Raw genomic sequence first — 26,365 nt, forward strand, 5'->3', positions numbered from 1 at the left:
CTTATGTCTGATTTTTCTTTACAGTACTGTTATGCCACTTTACTCCTTTGACATGGCTGCTCTTGTAACGGCTCATGCTAAGGGGTTGAACGCAATTTTTGAGAAACAAGAACGCTGAAACAGCATTTTTGTTTTCTAAAAGGCAGCGCATAAATGTTTTAAACCAAGAGAGGAGCCGTCACTTACATACATATAGACGGAGCGATGCAGAGAGAGCATTTACATTTCTGGTCTGCGGCCAGTGGCATACTTAAAAAGACATTCCCATCTTCTTTGTGTTCCACTCACCTCACACAGACCATAGCGATTACTTTTATAGGAGCATCCCAGACACATTTTATCATCAGCATCTGTTTACAGCTTTGAGTAATATTGTTTAAGCAGAAAACAACAGTTATAAACAATTACCTCTGTTTCCAACAGCCCTGTCTGATTCTGACTACTGAGCACTCACAGTCGTACCATGAATATTCATTGACACATAATGTTCTTGTTTGTACCACAGTAATTCTCCATTTTCCACATTATGAGAGACGGTAAAGATTGGGCTCACACACACACACACACACACACACACACACAGACAAATTGGCAACCTATACATATATCTACATGCTCATTATGGTACAGATGATGCTTGGCAAGGCAGGGGACTAATTTGAAATGTTAACGGACTAAAGGCACCGTTAGCACATCGTGCCGGGTATGTGTACTTGTGTTAGTGGAAGTGAAAAGACAGGTCAGGATTCAGAGCAGAAAATAAGGATGAAAGGTTGAATTGTGGAGCTCTGAGATGTGTCAGCTTTAAATGAATGTCCTTTATCTGATACCATTCACCTGTCACTGTTGTTATTATTGAATTAGTTACCAGCACTCCCCCATAACACGAGGGCATGAGCAGGAAGGGAGCTAGAAAGAGGGGGGGGAAAGGCTGACAGATGAGTAGAGTGAGGCACAGAAGAGAGGGAGTGGCGCAGAAAGGCAGGAGCAGCTTGTGTGTTAGGAGAGAGCGATCAGAAACCAAGAGAATCAGCTCAAAGACGAGAAGCGTCCTCCAGTGAAAGATCTGAAGCCGGTGAGGAGATACAACAGGGGCAAAGCTCCTTTAAGATACAGAGCGGCGGAGGCAGATGAAGACAGGACGAAGACAGGACAACTAAATCCTGAAAAAAACAGCGGACTGTTACTCTCTGGGTTGTTGGCCAGGGCTGGTTTCCACGGTGACAACATGGGTGCAGTGGTGGGCACTTTGACCATGCAAACCAAGCAGAGGACAACGTCCAGAGGTACGTCGACACTGGTCAGAGAGAGAGATGGAGGGAAGACAAAAGAGCCACGGAAAGACAGATTAAACTGAGAGAAAAAGAAAGAAAGAAAACAGTCTCAACATAATAATTAAGACCAATTGTTGTGTGTTTGTAATTGTCTTTTTCTGTGTTGTTTAAAAGCACATTTAAAAAAAACATTAACATACATGTAACCAGTTGATACCAAACTGAATGTCAATCTAAAGTGCTGTAACCAACAGCAACAATGCAACATTTTATATCTTAAGTATAAAAAAAAAAAAAAAAAAACACAATTTTTTTACTATGAAAATATCTCCTCAAGGGAAGAGGCATCAGGATTGTGATGAAGAGATTCAATTCGTCCACTGACACTGAGCTGTGAGGTAGAGCGTGTGCTGTGGTCATGATGGAGAGATTACAGTATGTCACGGAGTAGGATGTCCTTGAGAACCACAGCAAAATCACTGACCCTGACTCTATCATTATGTGTGTGTGTGTGTGTCTCTGTGTGTGTGTGTGTATGTGTGTGTGTGTTTGTTGTTTGTATGCATGGGTGCCTGTTGGACGTGATTGGCGAGCGAGCGAGCAAATGCGAAACGGGAGGCAAACGGAGGGGTCCAGGCGAGAGAGTGCAAATTAACAGGCAGCTCACATATCATACCTCCCTGGCCTTATGCTTGAGAAGCCTGTTGTCATGGAGACTGGGTTGTCGGGGGGGCATGATAGGAGAGGGTGAACCATACTCAGCCAGAATGAATGATGAATTTATAGCAGCGTGAGATAGAGCTAAAATAGATGAGGCAGCAAACACAGCAATTACTCTCTGACACCGTTACAAGGGGAAGCCGATGCTCTGTGTTTGTTTTTACTCGTCCTTGCTCTTGGGGGAGAAAAAGATGCACAGGGGTCAACTTGTTTCTTTTTTTATCTCCATTAATGTTTGTGTTACGGTGCCAAGCGTGGAGAGGTATATGGCAAGATTCCCAGGAAGAAAAATAAGTACGGCAACGCAGGAAAGTGGTTAGAAGGGAAGATCAAAGCCTGATACAAGTAACAACGTGTCTGTTAGATATAAAATAGTATACTGCAAACCCTTATGTGAAGAACGAGCCTTAATTGTTTTTTAAATGAAAAGATTTCTATCTGGGTGTATCATTGGCCACCAGGTAAAGACTGCAGCTTCAGAATCAAAACATAAGTTTCTATGTCACAGAATAAAGTCCCTGCCATTAGCTCAAAGTATGAAAGCATCAACTGGCATCGTCTCATGTAGAGAAAAATATTGTGAGATATACAAGCAGTAGTTTGACTTTTTGGGGAAGTATATTTATTCAGATTAGCTCGGATTAAGACCAGAAATAAGTGGAATCAGCCTGGCACTGTTGATATATCTCAAAATCGACTTAGTGACTGTCAGGGAATCTGTGACTTACATCGTTTGATGCCTTTAATATGCAGGAATATGTTTCTTATGTGTCTGGTGTTTTGGGTTGGAAGTTGCGATCATGACTCTGGTAAACCTTGAGAGTTCGTGGTGGGTCGGACATGATTTATGGAGACCTACACTGTTCTCTGTTCCCTCCTATTTCCTATAAACACTGAAATGCATTTATTGTACTTCAGGGATTTTGGTTTGACTGCTCGCGGGCACGTTGGACCAAGAATCTTCATTGCCAACAGAGCTATGTAGTAAATCAAGTAAATTAAATGTATTCACCACCGAGTTTAAGAAGAAGATTTTTCTTCGTCAGGACGAGACTAGCGCCATGTGCACAATTTTTTCTTGTCTGAACACAAATTTGTGATATTGGGCCAAATAAGTAAATACAATTTGACATAGGAACGTCCATGAATTAATTGGATCAAAAAAAGATCATATTATAAGGGTTAGTAGTTAGGTATTAATTACTGAGCTTTAATCATGCTTGAAGTTGGATTTTGTTTCCTTATGACAGAGTCAGACCAGCTGTTCCCCCGTTTGCAGTATATCTTCTCAGCTAAACAAGGAAGGTGTCACTTCACCATACAGTGAGTGTAAGGTCAATCTTAATTAACTCTCAACAAGAAAGCAGATAAGAGCCCAGTACTTCAAGGTGAGGTAGCAAATACATCTTTGACTGCATGGACACCAATATTCAACTATTGACCCTATTCTGAATAAGACATTATTTTGATTAGGGTGTTTACATAAGTTGCTTATCGCATTGTGCGACTATGACTCAGGTCATTGGGTCTTCTGTCATCATGTCCGTCAACATTCCACAGGTTTTAAACCACCAGCCTGAAATGGCTTAATGTAAGACGCTATCCCTTTTATCTTTAAATCTTTGTAACACCCAGGACTTGTTTCATCAAGCAGTTGGTAGCTGCAGTTTGTTGATGTCGCAAAATGCAGTGAAATCTCCAATAGGACGTTCTTATAAAATTAAGACGTATATATGTCTAAGGTAGGAATGTTCCACATATTATTTTGATAATTGCTTATTCCAAGTATGCGCTTATTTGGTTTAAGGCGATCAGAAAATACTGTCAACATGGAAGGGTCTTATTGAGCCTTAATCAGGGTCTTTTGTAAAGCAGAATTTTTTACCAGCAAAGTTGTGTTCATGCAAGTTGCTGTCCACTACCACCCCTTTTATTAACTTCCCTTATGTCTGTGTTGTTCTGAAAACCAACATGTCGTTAACAGTCTGAAAAAACACCTTGGCTCTGGCGTAGCTTGGGGCGGGCCTTCGCGGCCACACACCAGATGAGCACGCTGAATCCAATCTGTTCCAGGAGCGGGGGGGGCCCGCGGCGCTGGTGTTTTGTTGTCGACAGAGCTGTAACAGAGCTGTCGAAAAGCAGCACCTGACACACTCCTCTCATTATCTCCTTCATGTCATGGCGTGACACTTCCCTTCTGGCTCGTGTTGATGAGTGTTTGTGTGCAGAGCAGCTGTTGCACCATTTACATCAGGACTCCTGCCTTCAACACTGGAGAGAATCTGTATCATACCTTTGTTTTAATCAGAATTAACTGGTGGGATCCTAAGCTTGTTGCCATTAGGGTTTCAATTAAACCACAAATTCAAATACACTTCTCGTGTGCTTGTTTTTCACTTAATCCCACCTAATTTCCTACTTTCTCTTTGGAGGAAAGCAAAGTGTTCCGGGCACAAAGAATACACAGCACCTTTGCTTTTGTTTTTTCAGTCATGTGATGATGTTTTCATTCCCAGGGCCAAAAATAAATGTAGAAATTGTGTTTGACACCTTTTATTTCCCCTCCTCATCGAGTTCACCTAATTTACTTAGCTCTGCTCTCATTTATCATGTCTATCCATCTCCATGACTACAACCGTCAAGAAGATTGCACCAGGAGCTCAGAGGAAGATGGAGGAGGGATTGAGAGAAAGCAATTGACGTATGATTAGATGATTAGTGTCAGTAAGCACTGTATTGAAAACAACATATCTCTAAATCTGTTGGGATTTAATAATATTCTGATTGAAATGGCTGCTAAGGAATCTGTCTGTTTGGGTATTAACATTTGGAAGATATTAAATTATGTCATTATTTCTAAATAAGCATAAAGCTGACGCTTCAGAGAGAACAAACATTGTTGAGATATCAAGAGATATTCATACCACATAGAGAAATTTGCGTCTAACAATAACATTACCATCATATCATCAGTACTATTACCATCATCTTGCCACTGCACCTGATGTACCTATTTATCTTGTGTTTCTGTTTTTATTCTTTCTACCTCAATATTTTGTTTTTATTCTATTGTATTGTTTTTTTATTGTATTCAAATATACCGGCTGCTATGACGACTTAATTTCCCTTCGGGAATGAATAAAGTAATCTATCTATCTATCTACCTATCTATCTTTATAGATAGAATGTGTCTAAATTCAAGTTTTTTGAATATATATGTGGAATATATCTATAATTATTCTAATTATGTCAAATTATCTCTAAATAATGGTAAAGCTATAGAGAAGCATCAGAGAGAACAAAGCTGTGCTTCTGATACTTGAGACCAATGTGCATGGATTGAATCTTGAACAATCACAGTAATTATTCCCCCACAAGGAAACAAATTAATCGAATTGCATCCTACTGTACAGAAATGATTGTTGCATTAGGTTCCGGCTGCATCAGGCGTCTGGGAACTGCTAAAGAGCGGATGATGGCTCCCAAGTTCAGATTAAGATGGTCTCTGGCAGGTGATGCATGATTCAGGAGACAGTTTCAGTGTCAAGGATTAATCCTGACACCTGAATGAGTCATCGCCGAAATCCAACTCGCAGGAGTATTACATTATATTTAATCTGCAGCTTTTCGTTTTTTTCCTTTTTAAGGTTGACTGAGCCGCGGCCATGCGGACACAGCTGGCCTCGCATGCATGTGAACATCTGTCAAATCATCGATGCTTCGCTGGTCAGCTGCGACAGTGGATTTAATGGGGTTTTGATTTATTATAGGAATTCGTCCAAGGATAAATCATAGTATATCATTTGTTCTCTAGGAGATGAAGATATAATGCTTATATATCTCAGGGCCCAGTTTGGATTTAAAGGCGACCACAGACCAAGTGTAAATCTGCAGCTCGGCCTCACCAATATAAGAGTTGACACTTTCATTTCATTTCTTCATCATCTGCGGTCTGTATGAGCACAAGTGTTTTCCAGCAAGGGTCATGTGGCTGTTTCCTCTCAGACAGTGTGTGTGCGTGTGTGTGTGTGTGTGTGTGTGTGTGTGTGTGTGTGTGTGTGTGTGTGTGTGTGTGTGTGTGTGTGTGGACTGTGTAGACTGTGTGCACGCAGCCAGATGTCAGTGATTTTAGTGCTGCCCCAAGGCTTGAGACAGTCACAGTGACGAAACCTTGCCCACAGCACAACCATGACTCTTCACATCATTAACCATCATCTCTCTCCACAGCGCCCGACACTTAGCACTGTGTTGCCATTAATAAAGTCCCTCAACTCCTACGGGGGGATCTATTTGTCGAGCACACGCACTTCCTCTCGATTCCACTTTTGTCTCCCTATCTACCTTTTTGGCCACTTCACTCGCCTGTGTTTCTGCTGCCTAATAAATTTCTTGATACATGTTTCCTGCCGGGTTAAAATTTTTTAGCTCTGCTGAGTTTTCACTTTCCTGCTTATTACAGTTTTTAAAGGTTGGGAAGAGCACATGTTTAACAAAGATTAAAGATGTCGTGACATGTTTCTGAGTTATAAATATCTCCTGCTATTTCTATTTCGCCCTCTCTCTCCTCTGTAGATAGCATCGATGATGAGCTGGAGATGACGATGGTGTCTCACAGACCAGAGGGTCTCGAGCAACTGGAGGCCCAGACCAACTTCTCCAAACAGGAGCTGCAGATCCTCTATCGTGGATTCAAGAATGTAATCACTCACTCTTGGATATGATAAGGCGATAGCGTTTGAGATTACACACAAAGGAAAATGTTCTCGTGGTGTTAAATGAAAAGTCTGGTGATAACAAAGGTCACAGAGATTCGTCATCTAGCAACCATGAATGTCTGTACATCATTTTAATCCATCTAATATGTCAATCTAAACCAAGACAAACATCCACAAAGCATTATTTGCCTCATATGACTGAAAATTCTGACAAAACATTTCTAACCTTACACTGGAATGTAGTACTTCAAGTTACAAGACTAACTGCCATCACAAGAGGGAAACACAGAGATGAAATACTGAAGTAAGAGACAATGAGACAAAGGTGTGACACATTAGGTTTCAGGCATAGGAAGCAGGACACAAGTGAAAGACCAGAGGAGAGCTAAAAAAAAAACAGCAAACGAGCCAACAAACCAGGAATGAGAAAAAAGTATCTTAACTTAGCTCAAGGAGTGAACAACCAATACGCAAATCCAAAAAAACTAACTCAAGGAAAACAGAGTAAAAGTCCATAAAACCAAAAAGCTATGTCTCTGCATTTGAAGGCCGATGAAGGCGCGACTTGACTGTCTCATTTTGAAAACCTCTTCAAATTTCCCCAACAAATGCGTCCATCTATCCCCGAGAAGCGAAGGCTCCAACGGTCGTATATCCTTTCTGGCTCGACATATCCCAGGATTCATTACATGTCAGTGATGAATATTTTTCAAAAATGAAAGGAGCGCCGGCAAAAGCCTAGATGTCCGATGCTTGAGTATCACGCTTCAGCTCAACTCAAAAGTTAAAGATTATCAAGTTTAAAAAACAAGGATTATTCAAACTGTGTGTCTAATGTCTACTCAGTTGCTAAGGAACAGTGATAAGGGCAGAACATTTCAGTTTGGCCTTCACGGTTTATCTCTCCCACGACTGAAGGATGCTGCCCCTGAATTGAGACACAGCCGAAGAGTTCAACTAAATGTCCAATGTCTGAATAAAAAAAAATTGCTATGAATGAACACCAGAACTATTTACCTTTTGCAGCAGCTAAAAAAGGTTAATTTGTGTCAGAGTAACATTAAAATATAATGTGATAAACAAAAGGTGTATGCCAGTGCTGGCTAAAGGGTCAAGTCACTTAGAATAAATAATTGTGGGCGACTAACAAACAGGAAAAAGTATAAAAGTTACTGAATAATAATTGTATCTTCTCCTCCACAGGAATGTCCGAGCGGAATGGTGAATGAGGAGACATTTAAACACATTTATGCACAGTTCTTCCCTCATGGAGGTAAAGTCCTATGCTCTTGACCTTTCTTTGCTCTGTGAAGCTTTTGGAGAACAGAAAACCTCTCACCTTTATGTTTCTTGTGGCTTTCAGACGCAAGCATGTATGCACATTATCTTTTTAATGCATTCGACACTACAAACAATGGATCCATTAAATTTAAGGTAAGAAAAATTAGTTACCGTACGTCCATGTGCTGTGATGTTTTGAGAAGCTGGTTCCATTCCGTCCCTCTGTCCTTTTCTGTCGCTGCCAGGACTTTGTCATGGGCTTGTCTACACTGCTGCGGGGGACTCTGAGGGAAAAGCTGGAGTGGACGTTTCACCTGTATGACATTAACAATGATGGATACATAAACAGAGAGGTGAGACCGCGTTGTCACAGCGTAAACTGGGTTTCGTCTCTGTGTCCCGCCGTTATGTCAACCATTCTTCTTTTCTTTCAGGAGATGACTGAGATTGTGAGGGCCATTTATAACATGATGGGAAAGTACACCTACCCTGCACTGAAAGGGGATGTCCCACAGCAGCACGTGGACGCCTTCTTTCAGGTTCAAAATGAAGTTAATCTTTGAAATATCATATATTTGTGAACAGTGACAGGTTATTGTCTCTCATCACACTCCAGTTCCTTCTGTTATGAACCTGTCTGCCTTTTTTTGTGTGTCATTATAAGTCCATGGTATTTCGTTTCTGTAGCAAAATGACACTCTGCCTCAACAGCAGAATTACAACTCATTGAATTTACACTTTGGAAAAGATTCACATTTTGTTCTGTCACATTGTTTTTCCAGAAAATGGACAAAAACAAAGATGGAGTGGTGACTTTAGAGGAGTTTGTTATAGCCTGTCAGGAGGTACGTATTGTCCTTCGTCTGTGATTCCCTTCATTTCCTATGTAGCAACAAGGAAAACACTATTTAACCATGTGCTGCCAACTTTAAAGAATCAATATTTAGTTACACTGAGGACTCTTCCAAGTAATAGTCATTTGTTATGTAAAAACACATCACATCTAATAGACGTTCATTCTTGATCTTTGAGAAAAAGTAAACACAAAATAATCTACTTAACTCAAACATTCACTTACCGGCTTTTGGAGCTGTGGAGCACATCTCATTGTCTTCATTAAGTGAATGGATCACACAGTATTTCCACTCATTTCAAATTGGAATTTAATGCACATTTACATTATAAAAACATTATGTACATGATAAAAATGTTGTTTTATGTTTAAAATATATATAATTATACAGTTAAAAAAACATTCAACTCACACACAATTAGCAACTAGCTATCAGTCCTTACTTTTATCACATTATATATTACTTTATTACCTTAATGTCGTTGTAATATGTATAACGGGTGGGACAACAAAACCTGTAGCATCTTGAATCTTGAATATATCATGTTCATATTTGCAAGTTTAAATGAAGATCAAATGACGTGTGTAATGGAAAAATTATTACATATCATGACACAACAAGCAATTATCAATTCTGGATGTTTAATTCAAACCGTCTGCGGACGGTTTACAAAGGTCAAGTCACGACAACAGACTTGACCTCAATGGCACAGAGCTCAAACATCACGGTGACAGATATGAGGGCAATGGCAATGAGCTCTCAAAAGTACACTCCATTTATACAATCAGATCCCTCCTCTCCACAGTAAAATACATTTGTCCAATCAGCTTCTCTCCATGTCGTTACAGGAAAACCAGACATTGGTCTCTGGCGGTCTCTTTGAAGTTTGAACAAGATGCTAAACGCATCTTGTTCCAGACCCTGTGAGTTTCTCAGAGATCTCCTGTCTCTGCAGGTCACACCTATTAGCCTTTGAAGCTCCCTGCTGCAGAAGACTTAATTGGCCCCTGTTGAGAAACCTTTTGTTCACACTAGACTGAGAAGGCCACGTCTATAAGGCCCTTCAAGAGTATTATGCATAGTGTTAACTTGAGCTAAACTCTGACTATGAGTCTTGAACCACCAAAATACATCTTTCAGTAAACTTCTTTCTATATAAATGTAATCTGTTCCATTTAACCATGTCTAAATACAAAATTCCCATCACAATTCCTCCCTTTTTATCAATCTGGGATCAACATCTTTATAACATCTCATCATTTAGATTGGGAATTTTCCAGGATATGTGAATTAAAGAAGTAACACTAGTCTTAGTGCAAAAACAATACAACAGAGTTACACAATTGAAAATGATCAGTTTCTACAAACTTCAATAACGTATTTTACAATTATTAACATGATGATCATCATATTATCAAAATGTTCACTGTATTGGTGCCACACTTCGTCCTGATCGTGTGTCGAACACCTCCTTGTTGAAGAACATCTTGTTTCAGAGACATCTTGTATGCTCTGACTTTGATGATCAGAAATTTGATGTTGTTCCTGCCAAGCATTCGTGAGCAGGGAAACCATCTCTTTTCCCTTGAATGCTTCTCAGTCGTATAATCATGTGTTGCTGATCTCCTGTTGGTGCGGTTGTGTTCAGCGTGTAGCTCTTCAAATGTGTTGACTCTCCTTGCAACACCTAAAAATTTCAGACTGAAGCTCACACACTGGCACAAAGCACTTCCCGTCCTGTAGATCCACCCCTGGCTCTGGAAATCCTCCTGCGTTGGCCCTCATCTCCAGGTTGACCTCTGCGACCTTCCTGTCATCTGTGTTGAGAGGCATTTGGCTTGCACTCGTTCCATCGACGTCGTCTTCCTCTTCCATCCGCACGTCCTTAAGCACAATCCAGTCTCCTGGTTTCAGGTCACGCAGTCCTCTCTCCATGGATTTAGATAGAATCTCCTCGTCTGCCCTTGTCAGCGGACATCCTTTTGAAATCTTCCATCATGGAATGAGTTCTCCGAACAGTATCTGTTTCACCGCTGGAGAATCCTGTTTAGATGTTTGGGAAACACTTCTGCTTGCATAGAAATCATGTCATAAAACAAAACAGTATTTATTTATTTCCCTAACCTACTTTATTTAACTTAATCTTTATTAAACCTCTCTATAAATGATTAAACCGTTTGTTTTGAGGTGGATGTCAATCTTGTAGAATCTGGATGTCCTTATTTTATTTGTAACTCAAATTACATAACTCTGTTAAAAAAGTTTTATTGAATATTATTTAGAGTGTTTCTTGTGTACACCCAATAACCCAATTCATCTATATCCAGCATATGTTACTCCTCTCTCTTGACACACTGACTCCAGTCATGTGTCAATCCAACCTAATGAGAAAACGTACACAGGTTGAACAAAATCATCCATATCCCACATCAAAAGTCCATCGACCACCAAACAAAACACAGTCTATCAAGACTACTTAATTCCTAAACTAATAAACCCAAATCTGCATTCTAAAAAAAATTTAGTTTGATGTAGTCTTGCTAACCGCTCCTGTAACCCACATTAAATGTCAGTGTTAAGAATCATTCAAATGCCTTCCATGTCCTCTACAGACTGCATACTGTTTGCAACCAGTAACACAGTCAAGGCAAGACAATGGTGTGAAGTCAATCTCATGAATTTCTTCTTCAGCCCAAATCACATGCAGAACCCCCATGCAAACAAGCTATCAGTGTAAATCTTGACACTCTCGCCACTAGCATATTTGCATCTCTTTGGTCCATGCATGTGATGATGGGGACGGTTTTCCTTTGTTTCAAACAGAGTCGTAAAACCCCTCTGTCATTCGTTATCACACTGTGATGCTGAAAACCTGTCATCAAACACTTCAGTTTCACAGTAATCAGCTGTTAACCATTTAAATCTGCTCTACTGATAAAGTTAAGAATTTCCTAGTTAAAAACTTTCTATTTGTAAATAGTAATGTCTATCATCCAAAACAATACTGTATCATAGCTGAACCTCCTAGCTGTTGAAAAGTGAATGTTATTTTCTCAAGCAAATATCATTGTTACAGCATATGACACTAGTAGAGTCTTATTTCAAAGTATCACACATATCACATTACTCTGTTCTCTCAGAAGCTGCCATTGCTCTGAGACTTGCTTGAAACTTTGCATCTGTTGCTTTTCCCCTAAAGGAAAAAGTTTTTCTGTTTAAACAAAAGATTACTCATATTCCACAAGAAGATTTCAGATATTCTTTTCTATTGCGTCTGCTCTTCTGATCAGACCAAAATCATATATGTGTCCGTTTCACAAACATGATAGTACCTGTTATCAACTCAGAAAAATCAATAATGTTTACAACAAACTAAAAATGTCATTCAATTACATCAAAGAAATACATTTTCATGCAGAAATGTGTTCAGAAACCCCAATGTGATTTAGCATGAAAGAAAATCGTTTGCGATTAACTTTAAACCTTCCTTTTTAAAATCTTTTAATTTGATTAAATGTATTTTCTTTTCTTATAGCCAATGTATCTATCAAAAACTACTGAGACAACACCGTATTTACTATTGTAAATGCAACCAAACTTATTTTATCCTTAATTTACTTACTATATAACCTTTTAAACTAAATTTGTCTTACCAAGTGTTTAGATAAATCTAAGTAAATACCATTTGTGCTCTAATTTGATCTCTCCCCTTGCTCTTTGCAAGAGGATGTTAATTTAGAGGTGAGAAATTTGTCTCGGATCATCCATTGATACGCTTGTGTCAGATCCCCCTTTCTCGTTTAAATAAATGCAGATGTTATTCAACTCTGTCTTCCACTACTGCCCTGCTGTTTTAAAATTTAGCATACTATTCTATCTTCCCCCTAAATTTTACCCAGCAGTAAAGTGACAACAGAGATAAATGTTTGTCTTGCATTTAGCCTCTAACCACATTATTAAACCCCAATGATAAAAATGGATCTATCTACAACTTTGCATATGTTTTTCTATCATTATGAGCTATATAACATTCATTCTAAGAGTAATATCACACTATTTACACATATTTACTGGTGCTTTTAGTTCCTGAACCTAAAAATAGATTTAATTTGTGTGTTTTTAGCAATTAGTTTTATTGATTTCTAATTTAACTATAATAATGTTAACCATATGCTTTATGTGTAACATTAATTCACATGGTGTCTGCAGCTGTGTTCTTACTTATATGAAGTTTTGTTGAACTTCTCTCTCTCCATCATGGTCTGCTCTTGATGGCTGCTCTGTCTCCATGATCTCCCTCTCAGTGGAAATGTATCCAGATCAGAACCTATTTGGAGAGACTGATACCTGGAGATTATTTCGGTTACTTCCTTCTGTATACTGTCTCTTATGTTGACTTCAGTCAACCAACACTCAAATGCTCTCCAGTCTGGCACAAATAGCTCCACATCTCTCCCTCTTGTTGCTTCTTTGCTTCGTTCTTGTTCAATGAGCAATTTGATCTTAAGTTGCTTCAACTGATTTAAAGTTATGTTCCCTGTGTTTGGAAAATCATAGTTTTTTACCCACAAGCCAAACTGTGTAACACTATAATGACCATACTTCAGAACCATATCTTGAACTGTAGGAGAAGAAATCTGTGATAAATTCATCTCTGTAATGGTTGTTTATCAATTTAAACTCTGATTTATTCAGTAGAATACGAATCTTTTGGGAATTTAAGTTCTGCTGATATGGAAAAGACCCTAATGTTTCAGAATTAATTTCTAAAGCCAATATTTTCCTATTTCTTAAAAAACGTCTATTTTCAAATTCGTTTTAAGATTGATCTGAATCTTTTTCTTTTTCTTTTGATATAAGCCTTTAAAACTTACACATATATCCCAAATATGATTGAAATTATACTCACCTTATTCCAGTGTTGAGAATTCCAAGAAATCCTCTCTCACTCACTCCTCACTTTTTCTTTTTCAGCTGTAATTCTCAGATTAGTCTCATCAAATCATGCATGTTACTTGTATCAAATCATCAACATTTGTGTAACGTTGATAGTAACCTTTCACCTTCAAAACACTTTTTAAGAGACAATGAGAAAAACCCCTTCAGTTATAATATTGCCACTGTAATCACCTCTTGTAATTACTAAGTTTTAATTTTAATTCCTCTAATACAATTCTAAAACTCTGCATGAATCAAATCGCCTTAGAGAAAACTTAATTTCACATTTCTCTTAAACAAGACACATGCAGGTATAAAATGTATGGGAATTTATCAGATTTTTCAACAGATAGCTATGCTGAGACGATACAGACCTGGCCTAGGTCTCTCTGTCACAGCTTTTCCTCCATTTCAAAATAATAATACTATTATATATTTATATTCTACTCTTCTGCTTGTTTACAATAACTATGAGCATGCCGCAGCGCCCAATATTAAAGTAATTTAGCATTAAACTCTTTCGCTAAACCCTGTTTAACATTTTGATCTTTTTTTGAAAAGAATCTTAACCTATTAAGCTTATTGTGAATCCTACACCGGTCTCTAAGACCTCCTTAATGTATACTCGTCAGTAACTCACTTCCCTGAATGAGTGAATTTCTTTGGACCTTTTTCCTTAAAAGATCTAAAAACAAGAATTATACTTTACCAGAATGAAACTGCTTGCCTGTCCCAGTCGGTTCTTTAGCCCACCTCAGTGAGCACTCCGGATTCTCAGAACATCAGGCCCACTGAAATAATAAAGGTTTAGTTCCAAACGTACTGCCCCGGCGCAATTACCTACCCTCAGCACCGAGAGCCAGAGTCGCTCACGTGGATGTCACTGCCAACAACAGCCAAATGTAATGGAAAAATTATTACATATCATGACACAACAAGCAATTATCAATTCTGGATGTTTAATTCAAACCGTCTGCGGACGGTTTACAAAGGTCAAGTCACGACAACAGACTTGACCTCAATGGCACAGAGCTCAAACATCACGGTGACAGATATGAGGGCAATGGCAATGAGCTCTCAAAAGTACACTCCATTTATACAATCAGATCCCTCCTCTCCACAGTAAAATACATTTGTCCAATCAGCTTCTCTCCATGTCGTTACAGGAAAACCAGACATTGGTCTCTGGCGGTCTCTTTGAAGTTTGAACAAGATGCTAAACGCATCTTGTTCCAGACCCTGTGAGTTTCTCAGAGATCTCCTGTCTCTGCAGGTCACACCTATTAGCCTTTGAAGCTCCCTGCTGCAGAAGACTTAATTGGCCCCTGTTGAGAAACCTTTTGTTCACACTAGACTGAGAAGGCCACGTCTATAAGGCCCTTCAAGAGTATTATGCATAGTGTTAACTTGAGCTAAACTCTGACTATGAGTCTTGAACCACCAAAATACATCTTTCAGTAAACTTCTTTCTATATAAATGTAATCTGTTCCATTTAACCATGTCTAAATACAAAATTCCCATCACACGTGATACATCAACGAAAATAGAATTAAACATTAAAACATGAACCCCTCCTCCAGACACAGTCCTGTTCAACGGCCAAAGAGAAATGAATGATTTTGTTGACTATATTTATATCTTCTGTCTGAAGTGCAGTGTGAGTCAACATAATTCTGTCATGGTGACTCGTCTTCACTCTCTGCAGGATGAGACCATGATGAGATCCATGCAGCTGTTTGAGAACGTGATGTAGGCCTGAGACGATGGGAGACGCAGACGTGGCCAACGAAAAGGGCTCGGTGTGAGTGCGTGTGTGCGGATGCATATGTGCAATGCATCCGGTCCCTCCTCCTCCCCCCCCACCTCATCCAGCTGTCGTCTGGATACACACAGCCGGAGAAAAACCTTGCACCGACGTGGATAAAGGGACTGGACTGGAATGCTTTTAAACAGAAGGCCTTCCTATGGAGTTCCACCACACAATACAATACAGAGTGGCTGAGAGGCCTCGGACATAAACACATCACTCTTCTTGATCCTGTCTGGAAGATTGAAGATTGACCTGTTGCAGATAAAGATGTATTACAAGGCTGCTCCCGACCAGCAAAAAGCTATTTGTTCAACCAGCAGAACTATTTGTTTCTTTGTTTTTGTGGCCAAAAAATAAATGCATGCTTTTGCAAGAGCTTCTGATTTATCTTCAAATCTTTAGCCATGAGGACTTTAGCCATGAGTGATATGGCATATTTCTAATGTCATGTATTGGTTCCACCGCTGCAGTGACCTCCCTGTACTGTTTGTTTTGGCCTGGCTGTTGCTTGCCTGCTGAGTCAAATCAATGCTTGTTGTTACGTGTCTGTCTAAAGCTTTCGGTAGAAAATCGCTCAATTTTGAAAGCAGCACATTTCGTGGAGTCTTTTTTGGTGCGTGAGTGCGTCTGCCCATCTCTGTTTGATCTAAGGTTTTAGTGAAAAAGAAGGAAAGAAGAAATGGATCCATTCTTTTATATTTTCACCTGCTGTTTTGCTTCTTGTGAAGAAATCGATGTGTGGTCTAATAAAAGGTATTGTGTAAAAATGTTTAAACATTCGATGACAATGTGCAATTCTAAGATGTTAAATAATAATGAAGAATCTTAAATCAGAAAACCAATGACTTACTTTTGCACTTGGAGACGGCAACAGGGATGTGAATAACATATATTTGTATGTCATACCGATCTCTCGGAGGTGGTTGATGGATGTAATCCTGCCTAGAGAAAAGTCGTGAGAAAGTTGCAGGGAACCACGACTGATAGTCAACTTTGGAATGTGATACTTGGACGATGCTGAGAATGGCTCCATCTGTAAATGTGAACAGGTTGCGCTGTGAACAGGTTCCCCTCCTACCAAATCTGTGATGTCACGCTGATGTAGACAGGCGCCTGCAGACTGTTGCAGCTCCATGCAGATGGTATTCTGTGAGTCACTGTACCTCTGAAAGCACGACTGTGATAGAAAACTCACAAGGCTATAGTAGTTTAAGCTTTGAAGTATTAAATGCTGTTCTTTTCTCCATCGGTGGAGCAGCTCTTTGCTTAAGATACGTCTGCAAGACATCACAGCCCCCCCCCCCCCCCCCCGCAGATCTCTTGATACCTAGGTTGGAGCAGAGTTGTTATATCTCACAATCTTAATGATGCTAAGCCATAAAATAATAAATATGTAAATTCTCAAACTGAGTTCTTTCCTTTGTGCAAACGTGTATGGTTGTGTGTCCATTGGTCTATTACCACGTGCATTTGTTCTAGAAAATTGAATGCTGATACTTCTGTAGAGGGATTACTTTTACTAGTCTGAATGGTTTGACAGATGGGCCATTCTACCGAATTGGTTCAAAGTCATGTTGGAAATATTTTTAAATGTTTTATGTTTTATTCCCAAAGCTTTGTCTGTACATATATTGTACCATATCTAAAGTACACATATCTAGTAAAATAACTGTCAATTTTGATACTGTGTTGGAATTTTTATCCTCTCCCAAATATTGTCACTAGCGAAAAATAGAAATACACTATAGTAAAAAAGTATTATTATTAACCTGTTAAGATTGTGTTTCCTTCCTTTCTCTGAAGAGTATTTTTAAAAATATTTCTTGGAGGTTTTCACAATTAAATCAATAAAAAGGAAATTTTTACTAAATTTCAAAGTTCAATTTATAGAATTCATCAAAATCTAAATGCAATATTTCTTTGTAAAATGCATAATACTGATCATATTGATTCTAGAGTTGATGATTGATGAAATTGAACATACATTAAACCAATCAGTATCATAACATTTTGTTGATAACTCAATAAACTTTATTTTTTTCAAAAACATCTAGTGTTCGGTAATGACTGCACTGTTTTGGTAGTGACCACAGTATTTTGTTTGCAAGGTTGTATCATATTTCCTCAACCTTATTGCTTAATCTTAACTCATAACATGCTTTAGGTTGGGAATATTAAAAACACAAAGGTTTGTGGTCAATAGAATCATATTATTCTAGTTAGCTAGAATTGTCACTACCGAAAAAGTCACTACCAAAACATATGGTAAAGTTTCGGTAGTGACATGATCATTTCGGTAGTAACAAAATGGAATGGTAAGTAGTTCAATCCCATCATTTTGAAATTAATGTGTTATATGGACTAAATGGTAAACATGTAGATAATGCTGATTTCTATTTAAACATTACAATATGTTTTGGTAGTGACTGTTTCGGTAGTGACAATTCTAGCTAACTTTGAGCAAAACTAAAGAATGCTAGCAAGCACATGGCTAGTATACACATCTTTGAAGAGGTGTACACACATAAAAACATAATACTTTGCATAAAACCCAAAAAAGTTTACCTAATTGAAGAGAATATGTGTTCGGTAATGACAATTCTTAAGGTTACACGCTGATTTTCAGACATTGGAACACATTTATATCAAAAGTATGGGATTTAGCTACTTCCCATTCAGCCATGAGGGACAGGGATGCAGTGTCACTGCCTGGTCAAAAATGCAGGGGTGTGGCTAAAAACCAGGCTCAGCCAATGGACTAAAACTCTTGTGTTTCGGTAGTGACATGAAAACTGGGGACATGATTTTTTGAGTATAGTTTTTTAATTTAAAAATTAAACCCACAATAAATCTAAATCTTCCAAGTTCTGTTTAAACTTAATCTTAAAGATCCTTGAAAGAAGATCATTGAAAAAAATCTAAAAAATGTAAAAAGTGTACTTCCCAATAGAAAGTACCCTATAAATGATGATTTTTTTATATATTTAGCCTATCCCTATCTCATTTAATGTCTTGGGTTTAAATAGACCATAACATAGTCTTAGTAAATATAAATGTCTGAATACTTCATTGTATTTTAAATATGTTTTTCTTGTTGGGGGACCCACATATGAAAATTGTGTGAATTATTGTAGTCCCCCTATCACAATTTATGAAGTCTCCACTGACAGGTTTTCCTTTAATTAAATTTAATCCATATATCTGTACACATTAATGTCTGGTCAGCTATTCAAAGACAAAGCCTGCCAAGCCATTGTAAAGGAAATATAACAATTGACCATAATAAAATGTTTATTTCCCCTTTGATTGATCATGTTTGAATCACTACACATTGTAACCTTGTAGTTCCTCTCTCTTTGATCATTACAATGTTTTTGTAGTGACTAAATGCATTTCGTCTGCTTCCTCTCTCTTTGATCATTTACAATGTTTTCTTGTAATATCTAAATGCATTCATCTGATTGTTTTCTTAGATCCTGCTTTCCTGTAGAAACTGAATGTTTATTCGTTTGATTGTTCTCTTTGATCCTGCTGCTCTTCCTGTAATAACTGAATGCATATTCGTCTGACTGTTCTCTTCTCAACTGCTGCTCTTCCTGTAACCTAATTTCCTCTAGACAATGTCTCTTTGATCATTTGTTTTCTATAGCCACTAAATGGATATTGCCTTGATTGCCTCTTCTAGACATTGTTGTATTTGTGTGATCGAAGGATCTCAGCCTTCCTGTTGACAGCCCCCTCCAGAATGGGAGGGTTTAGCCAAAATGTATAAAAGACCGTGAACTGTATCTATCTGTGTGCATTACTACAACTAAACCCTGTGGTGTGCACCATGCTCTGAGCATTAAAGTGTGACAATACTGTAAGAGAGGTTTGAGTCTCGTTTCCTCGTTGGTAGTGGGATTATTGTGGAAATTGCCACGACACCATAAAACCCCATATGTATGCAGTCTACGAACAGAGATTCAAACGGGATGAAGCAGTTGCATTTACTCTCAAATACTCGACCTTTTTCAGGTAATAAATTTCCTGTGAGGAACAGAGCATATATCTGCCGAGGCCTATACAGTCCCCCTATTAAACCACATTTAAAGTTTACATTTTTATTTGGATCTGCACCAAATTGCACACACTCATAAATATCAGTCCCTCAAACATGTCAGATTTTATTTTTCATTAAGATCTATGAATCAAGGAAAATGTGTATGTGTTCTTGTGTGCTCTTTGTTGAGCAAAAATAGTGTGACTGATAGAAACTGCAGTAAAAAGTGGTCAATCTAATCCATCTACAGTATTTATCCATCTATCTGTCTGTCTGCCTAACTATGTCTAGATAGATAGATAGATAGATAGATAGATAGATAGATAGATAGATAGATAGATAGATAGATAGATAGATAGATAGATAGATAGATAGATAGATAGATAGATAGATAGATAGATAGATAGATAGATAGATAGATAGATAGATAGATAGATAGATAGATAGATAGAATAATAAAAAGCTATCAGATACTACAGTACATATTATATATAAGTGCACATGTGGACTGTGCAGTGGCTTTCACATACATCCGCCCGCAGGGTGTCGCTGTGAGTCTCCGGCCTCTGCACTCAGCGGCAGCCGAGGAAGACAGGAGGCGGGACACGTGGGTTGGCTGATTAGCTGTAACTAGTAGCGGTAGTAGTCGATTAGTCCTCCACCTCCAACCAGCAGCACCTGATCAGCTCTATATCAGCATCCACATCCACAATGAACGGGTTAGACGAGGAAACCATGGCGCCACAGACGTTCCTATACGGTGAGGATAATGTGTGTCTGTGTTTTGTTAGAGAGAGAGAGAAAGCGTGTCCTCATTTGACTCCTGCTGCGAACACACACACACACACACAGTGAGAACACGTGGATTTCAACTACGCATGTTTCTGTAACACGTCTGGTCCTGTTGTCATTTTAACACATGTGTGATATTAACACATGTGCTAATAGGCCGTGTCAGTATGGTGTGTAGCCGCAGGTTCGCTGAGTCCCGCTCAACAACGCGGTCGAACACGTGTTCGATATCAACATGGCGGCGCCCGTCTCTCGTCCACACTGTTGATATTCCACACGTTTCTCTCCACCAGACTCTAAAACCTGTGTCTGTGGTTTTATCTAAGTGTTCGTGTGATCGAGGTCGAGCTCGGGCTGAAGTACGAGCTGATGGTTTTTGGCTCGTCAGGTGAAAAGCATCTCAACGTGGCTGAAACTCGCGAGGACCACGTTGACGTCTCCTCTCAAACGTCACTTTCTTTTAGCTTTGACTCGATCCAGTCAGTGAAATCAGTGTTCAACCACCGAGTCAAATCTCAAAGCTGCAGGAGTATTGGTTTGGCTCGATCATCTCCCAGTGTGACCTTATAGGATGGGTTTTAACCAGAGGAGAATAATACGATTATAATATAACATACTATATGTTTTTAAAACATCTGCCTTGTTATCAATCTTTTCCAAGCCTTGTTTAAAATGTAGTATTTAATTTAAATAAGTAAATCAGGAACGTCATTTTGACAATTGTCTCCCAGGAGGAATATAGAGTTATTGGAGACACGTGCTGACACTGATGTATAGCAAAGTACTCATTATACCTTTACTTATCTTAAAATGTTATGTCCTTCCATTAGAAATATATTTCCTGTGAATTGAACTAGATGTATATGTAACTTTAAAAGCAGAGTCCAATTAAATGGTGTTTATATGCCATTGTTAAAACAGTAAAAACGTATTTATCATGAAGCATCTTCAGTCTAACACAGTTGAATTTTCACCACACATAGTTTCCTGTGAAACGATTTTAAAGATTTTTCTCCTAACTTCCTTTTGCCTGGGCCATGTGGGGATGTTCATGATCAGTCATTTGTATGGCGCCCCCTGTGTGCACTGGCAATACAGCACCTTACACTCTCCTACAGAAAAGTTTTTAAGCCCGTGACTAATCCATCAGATTCATGTGCCTCCACTTTCTGCTGTTGGGAAACTTGGTGTTCATTCATTAACTATTATTTGAAATCTTTGTAACAGGCTGTGTGCTGGAAGCTGGAAAAGAAGTGTTGTTCAATCCTGAGGATGACGACTTTGAGCACCAGCTAGATCTGAGGATGGTAAGTACCCATCCAATAAGGGAGACTTTTATAAGAACGAACAAACTAGAATGACACTCGGTAGAGCGCACCCGTCTGCTAAGGTTCAACATGAATTAATTAAAACCATTAATAATTCCCTGGGAAAACCGAGAAGACAGAAACTCTCTATCTCACAATGATAAAGGAATTTAAAGGATCCATCATATGCCATTTTTACCACAAGTTGATATGGTTCCTTGGGCCTTAATGAATATCTGTAACATATTTTGGTCAAAATACCACAAGAATCATTTAAAACCGCACCATTTTTACCCTGTCTAAAACAGCCCTCCTCAGATTGACCTGTTTTGAGTTTGTAGACTTAACCTGCAACTGTTTTGCAAATTGGTAAATTCTCGAAACGATTATTTAAGAAAATATAATTTTTTCCGCCTATTTTTAAGTATTCTGAAGAACTAGCTTTTTTTCTTGATTTGATGAAGGTCAACGACCCTGTCTTGTCGTCTAGAATATTGCGAGGGCCATTTTTGTAGACCAGTCAAAGAAATAAATAAAATGTTGTGTACGGCTGCACTCTGTGGTTTTTTTTTATACAAACAGCTCTGTTTTCTAATGTATCAACAATTGATGCCCATAATGCAATATCCAAAATGAGAGGGTGGTACTTAAGAAGATTACTTTAACACTTGATGAATATCAGATGGGCTCTGAACATAAACTCACAGTCCGTTCTTGTCGTCTTTAGGCCTGCGTGGACCCCGCCACAAAAGACGTACTTCACATGGTGGAGGTGGAAGGACAAGACGCAGAGGGTCAGAAGATTAAGGCAGCACTGGTTTCACTGAAGCCCTCAACCCTGCCCAGCGTGAGTCAACGCCTTGTTTGCGTTTATGTACAGACGCACTAAACAAACTCAACTGGGTTGGGAGGGGGAATAATGTATATTAAAAAATCTGAATTCTCGTTGCAGGTTTGTCTTGGTGGTTTCACAATCACACCTCCAGCAGTTTTCCGTCTCAAGGCCGGATCTGGTCCAATCCATATCAGTGGACAGCACCTCGTCAGTGAGTATTTGTGACAACTATGTCAGGGTGTGATTAGGAACGTGCACAACTAAACCATTCCTCACCACTCCATCTATTCTTTTGTGTCTAAAGTGATGGAATCTGAGCAGTCTTTTGATGAAGACGATGATTTAGAGGAGGAGGAGGAAGAAGAGGAAGTCCCAACATCAAAGAAGAGACCTGCTTCCTCTCCTGCGGTCAAGTCTCAGGTTTGTTTGACAACTTCATCATTGTAGCTTCAGTTTCAAATCTGCCTCAGTTGAAATGACCACAACTCGTTTTACCTCCTTCCAGAAAAAGACGAAAATGGAGATTGAGGAGGAAGATGACGATGACGAAGATGATGATGATGAGTGAGTGTCAGGGTTTCACATATTGACATTATGGCCAAATCCATTACAAACACGATGTGGTGCGGTATCAAAGATTAAAAACTTAGTTTTTGCTTGGGATAATAACACTTTATATCAGAAAGTTTCATCATCAGATATTTTTTTATATACATTGTGCCTGAACAGCTTGACCCCTGGCATCAATTTAAGATTTTGGATCAAGCACTCAAAGTTTCTAACTGCACGTTGAAGTCACTCCTCCTGGAACATTCAGCTGATTCAGCTCCTTGAGGCCAACAGGTGTAACTGATATCAAGAGCTTCACTTTCATCAGTTTGTAGGTTCCATCTTTTCTGTTCATACCACTAGCAATGATAACAGCAAGTAAAGCATCTTTCAGCTTTTATTAACAGAAGCTGACTGTTGTTTCATGACTGACCTTTTCACTAAACTTGGTTGTCTTTGTTCATGACTGCATTAATGGGATTTAACTTTCCAATGAATCTGTTAAGACGGTGATACTTAATTAGTTTGTGCATGTTTTCTCTCAATGAAAACAAAACGTAAATCTGAGTTACCTGTGACAGGTTGTGTTGCAGCACTGGAGACAATAATTTGGACTGGCTCCGTTTCAAAAATGTTTGTTAAAGAAAACAGTTTACATTGAAGGGTATCTTGTCATGTGTACAGAGGATATTGTAGCCTCCTACATATGAACCACAACCACTTTAGAGAACTTCTCAAACATAGACTTTTTATAACGGGTCAGACATTTAAGTGTGACTGTAATTTTGCAGTGATTTTAATTTTTTTAACCTGATTGTTTTTTCTGTCTTTCAGTGATGATGAGGATGATGACGAGAGCGAGGAGGAAGAATCGCCTGTTAAGGTAAATTAACAGATTTTTAAAGTCGCTTACAGCAGCTGAATAAACCGAAGTGTTCTCCCATTAAAGCTGCATGTTGTCCTTTTAAAGGCCAAGCCAGCACCATCCAAAAAAAAGGCCCCTGCTCAGAATGGCAAGAGTCCCAAACCCACTCCAGCTAAGAAACAGGTAACGGTTCGTACAAACTAACTTCTTATTAGCCACTGAATAGTTTGTGTCTTATGTAAGAAATGTTTTATGTTCTCAGCAGGATAAGACTCCTAAAGGCAAAGGTGCCAGGTCACCTAAAACGCCAACAACTCCAAAAGTAATTCTCACAGTTCCTGAGATTAAAGCCAAGATTATGGAGGCAGTTAGCAAGGTTGGTGTCTTATCCTTTTTTTATTAAAATTATACTTGTGTCATTACTGCTTGTAAAAGTGTTGAATTTAAATCCGTTCATTGTTTTCTTACAGGGAGTGACATTACCCAAAGCTCAGCCCAAGTTTGAGAACTTCGTGAAGCACGGTTACAGAGTCTCTGAAGCCAAGGTATAGTACTGAGTTAAAGTTGCTTTAAATTCTTCTTCCCTACTTATTAGGAGCCCACTTGTTAACATTAATATATTTGGCATAACTACTGCTCCTCACTCCTATCATTTAATTTTTTCAATAGAGTAATTATAAACTATTTATTTAGAACTATTCACCAACAGAGTAATAATGTTTGTCATAAAATCTAGGTGCAAAGATGGCAAATCGTAGAAAAACCACAGATCCCTTGGACACAGTTGTTAACTATCCAGTGTGTTCTGCTATATAGTCCATGTAGTTGTTCTTTCCACCAGGGACCCATCAAATATTTAATTCTCACTGGAAGAAAACTAATTAAATACCCTAAATTATTTGATTGTGCAGATTTGGATTTGATTTTATATTGCCAACTCAACTCAGAGTTAATAGCCTTTTTTTAATATGTTTATTTTATTGTTTTTCCCTTAGGATGTTGCGGATCTGTGGAAGTGGAGACAGACGGTGGCGGATGCTAAATAACAGCCTACACAACAGTTTTATTGTCTCTTTTTATGACTCGTTAATATCGTCGCATCTCTATAGTCAAACTCAGCCCCTTCCCGTCATGAATCCATTCAAAGTCTAATCCAGCCTGCGTCTGCCCTCCTGCATGAAGAGACTGTACAGTTAGTGATGTGGCTGGCGAGCGTGCACGGTGATGTTCACGTTTCCACCTCCATGTTACTCACCGGGGCACAGATATTATTTGGTTTGTTGAATAAACCCTGGGAGAAGAGACGTACAAATTTGCATCTTTGTAGATGTGTAAATAAATTTCTCTGCAGATAAACAATTGTTTGTGGCAGCATTGCATGCAAAAACAATGAAAAAACATTTCATTACACCTAAAATGACAGACTTGAAACTGGGCAGTTCAAAATAACTTCTTTTCATTCAGTAAAACATCAGCTTTGGTGAATTGCCACCAAGCACTTCAATGAAAACTGCACTTTTTGAAATGTTTTGATTGTTTATGCTGCTGTGAGACTCCTGTGGTAAAGACGCCTTCGCTTGCTTTTTTTTTTTGTTAGAAGATTTTGTCTGAATTCAAAGGTTCTTGCCTTTTTTCTACATTTTACCGTCCATCCATGGTTCACCATTTGGTTTAAAGCTCCAATCAACCTTTTAGAGCCAAGAGAAATAAGCAGCACCTTCCACCTCTGCTCTCTTGGTCTCTGCCATGACTACCGATGTCCAACAGGCTATAAGTATTTGCTCATCGGGTGACAGATTGCATGAAAGAGTTTTGTTTTGATTTTTGCATTGCTAAATCTTTTCAAACCAGATGGGGAGATGTTCTTTACAAAAAAAAAATGCCTTTATAATTCAGTCCATTTCACTTGATCGTTTGAAGTTGAATTGATGGTATAAATATTTGTGCATTTCGCCTGTTAGAAGCAGCTCATTCCATGTTTGCAAAAAAGTAATGCGTTTGTTTGATTTTAATATGCTGTGGGTGTAGGCTCGCCGTCAATGAGATTGATTAAATAAAGGACCTGGCTTAATTACAATTCTGTTTCTGTGCAGCGAGAATAAAAAGCTGTGGACACGTTGAAGACAAATCTGTTGATCATTTTACTAAACGCCTCGTTAAAATTTCAAGAAGTTCCAATTCAACTTTTGATCCATCCAGTACGTTGACGTTTGGATTATATATGGGAAGGTCCACGTACATCTTTTGAGATGCTATATACAGAATTGCTTAAGTGTTGTCCAGTTGCATGTAGACAGAAGGCAACAGAATTTGTAGTTTGAGAACCACGTGGACAATTGTGGTGTAGATAATGTAATGATATTCCACAAAGAACACATGAAA

At 38.7% G+C, this 26,365-nt stretch overlaps 2 protein-coding genes across 4 annotated transcripts in view; both read left to right on the plus strand.

The window, feature by feature from the left end:
- The window catches only part of kcnip1b (Kv channel interacting protein 1 b), a 30,567-nt gene extending 15,031 nt beyond the window's left edge, over nt 1–15,536 (plus strand). Inside the window, exons 1-8 of one of the 2 annotated variants that reach the window (XM_061085927.1) lie at nt 1,229–1,286; nt 6,567–6,691; nt 7,913–7,982; nt 8,073–8,143; nt 8,236–8,343; nt 8,425–8,529; nt 8,773–8,835; nt 15,489–15,536. In XM_061085927.1, coding sequence (XP_060941910.1) covers nt 1,229–1,286; nt 6,567–6,691; nt 7,913–7,982; nt 8,073–8,143; nt 8,236–8,343; nt 8,425–8,529; nt 8,773–8,835; nt 15,489–15,536 — 648 coding nt within the window. Of the gene's footprint in view, nt 1–1,228; nt 1,287–6,566; nt 6,692–7,912; nt 7,983–8,072; nt 8,144–8,235; nt 8,344–8,424; nt 8,530–8,772; nt 8,836–15,488 lie in introns of those variants that run through there. The other variant, XM_061085926.1, reaches the window with a different exon arrangement.
- Nucleotides 15,537–20,233: 4,697 nt separating this feature from the next.
- On the plus strand, nt 20,234–26,111 carry npm1a (nucleophosmin 1a). 2 transcript variants are annotated; one of them, XM_061085444.1, is made up of 11 exons: nt 20,234–20,395; nt 21,655–21,734; nt 22,462–22,581; nt 22,687–22,780; nt 22,874–22,989; nt 23,075–23,133; nt 23,953–24,001; nt 24,089–24,166; nt 24,246–24,359; nt 24,454–24,528; nt 24,979–26,111. In XM_061085444.1, the coding sequence occupies exons 1-11, from the start codon at nt 20,347–20,349 to the stop codon at nt 25,027–25,029; spliced, it is 885 nt and encodes a 294-aa protein (XP_060941427.1). In that variant the 5' UTR covers nt 20,234–20,346; the 3' UTR covers nt 25,030–26,111. The 2 variants fall into 2 exon arrangements, with proteins under 2 accessions (XP_060941427.1, XP_060941428.1); XM_061085445.1 differs by having other exon boundaries at nt 24,249–24,359.
- Nucleotides 26,112–26,365: the final 254 nt, after the last annotated feature.

Source organism: Limanda limanda, chromosome 14, assembly GCF_963576545.1.
Source record: "Limanda limanda chromosome 14, fLimLim1.1, whole genome shotgun sequence".
NCBI classification, from domain to species: domain Eukaryota; kingdom Metazoa; phylum Chordata; class Actinopteri; order Pleuronectiformes; family Pleuronectidae; genus Limanda; species Limanda limanda.